The sequence below is a fragment of the Austrofundulus limnaeus genome, unplaced genomic scaffold (genome assembly GCF_001266775.1).
Source record: "Austrofundulus limnaeus strain Quisiro unplaced genomic scaffold, Austrofundulus_limnaeus-1.0 Scaffold179, whole genome shotgun sequence".
NCBI classification, from domain to species: domain Eukaryota; kingdom Metazoa; phylum Chordata; class Actinopteri; order Cyprinodontiformes; family Rivulidae; genus Austrofundulus; species Austrofundulus limnaeus.
Genome location: NW_013952581.1, coordinates 581,663 through 583,590, shown reverse-complemented (window position 1 = coordinate 583,590; position 1,928 = coordinate 581,663). Strand labels below are relative to the sequence as shown.

Sequence of the window (1,928 nt, the reverse complement as noted above, 5' to 3'; positions counted from 1 at the left end):
GTTCCTTCTATTGTTTACTTGAAATTCTTTAGTTTTTACCTTGAGTTCATTAGAATTTACTTGGAGTTCTTTAGTTTTTACTTGAGGTTCTTTAGTGTTTACTTGGAGTACTGTAGTTTTTACTTGAGGTTATTTAGTGCTTACTTGGAGTTCTTTAGTTTTTAATTTGAGTTATTTGGTGTTACCTTGGAATTGTTTTGGTTTTATTTGGAGTTATTTAGTGTTTACTTGGAGTTCTGTAGTTTTACTTGGGGTTATTAAGTGTTTTCTTGGAGTTCTTTAGTGTTTACTTGGAGTATTGTAGTTTTTACTTGGGGTTATTTAGTGTTGACTTGGAGTTCTTTAGTTTTTAATATGAGTTATTTGGTGTTTCCTTGGAATTGTTTTTTTATTTGGAGTTATTTAGTGTTTACTTGGAGTCCTGTAGTTTTACTTGGGGTTATTTAGTGTTTACTTGGAGTTCTATAGTTTTACTTGGGGTTATTTAGTGTTTACTTGGAGTTCTTTAGTTTTTAATTGGAGTCATTTGGTCTTTTCTTGGAATTGTTTTGTTTTTATTTGGAGTTATTTAGTGTTTACTTGGAGTTCTCTAGTTTTTCTTGGGGTTATTTAATATTTACTTGGAGTTCTTTAGTTTTTACTTGGAGTTCTTTCTATTGTTTACTGCAATTTCTTTGTTTTTACTTGGAGTTATTTAGTGTTTTTTGAGTTCTTAGTGTTTACTTTGAGTTATTTAGGGTTTACTTGTAGTTGTTTAGTTTTTACTTTGAGTTCTTTAGTGTTTACTTGGAGTTCTTTATTTGTGTTTACTTGGAGTTCTTTAGTTTTCACTTGGAGTTATTTAGTGTTTACTAGTCTTTACTTGGAGTTCTTAGTGTTTATTTGGAGTTCTTAGTGTTTACTTTGAGTTATTTAGTGTTTACTTGGAGTTCTTTAGTTTTCACTTGGAGTTCTTTAGTTTTCACTTGGATTTCTTTAGTTTTCACTTGGATTTCTTAGAGTTCTTAGTATTTACTTGGAGTTCTTAGTGTTTACTTGGAGTTCTTAGTGTTTACTTGGAGTTATTAAGTGTTTACTTTGAGTTTTCTTTGGTTTTAACTCACATATTCTTTCTCTCGTTTGTGTTTGTCTTCGGCCTCGCTCAGCAGAGCATTGGCCTGCTGCAGCTTAGCTTCAGTCAGCTTGTGTTGGAGGTCTCTGTGCTTGTTGATCTTCTCTAGGCTCTACAGGAAGATGAAGCAGTTAAAACACCGAAACAGCAGCACATCTGCTCCTCCTCCTGCTCCTCCTCCAGCTCCTCCTCACCTCCTCCCTCCTCTCGTACTGAGTCATCAGGTTCTCTAGTTTGTCATTCAGGTTGGCGTTTTCTCGGCACAGATTGTCATTGCGTGCGCTGTGCAGCTCGATTTGAGCCTGGATCTCTGTCAGCGTGTCCTGGAAGTGGGAGGTGATCTCCTTCCTCTTCTCCTCATCCTCACGGCAGCGCAGCAGGGTCTCCTCCTACAGGAGAGACCCAGAAACCGGTCGAGATCTGAATAAAGACCAGGCTGTTACAAACACTCAGCAGGCTGTTACATGCCCTAACCAGACTCTTATGTACCCTCAACAGGTTACGTACCCTCATCATGCTGTTACGTACCCTCATCATGCTGTTACGTACCCTCATCATGCTGTTACATACCCTCACCATGCTGTTACGTACCCTCATCATGCTGTTACGTACCCTCATCATGCTGTTACGTACCCTCATCATGCTGTTACGTACCCTCACCATGCTGTTACGTACCCTCATCATGCTGTTACATACCCTCACCATGCTGTTACGTACCCTCATCATGCTGTTACGTACCCTCACCATGCTGTTACGTACCCTCACCATGCTGTTACGTACCCTCACCATGCTGTTACGTACCCTCAGCATGTTGTTA

General features: G+C 38.7%; 1 protein-coding gene across 1 annotated transcript in view; it reads right to left on the bottom strand.

Annotated features, from left to right (window-relative positions):
• txlnba (taxilin beta a) overlaps window positions 1-1,500 on the bottom strand; it is a gene marked incomplete at its 5' end in the record, with an annotated part of 10,692 nt that extends 9,192 nt beyond the window's left edge. Inside the window, 2 exon segments of the mRNA XM_014017938.1 lie at window positions 1,104-1,223; window positions 1,306-1,500. Of these exon segments, the coding sequence (XP_013873392.1) occupies window positions 1,104-1,223; window positions 1,306-1,500 (315 nt within the window).
• Between the last annotated feature and the right edge of the window lie 428 nt (window positions 1,501-1,928).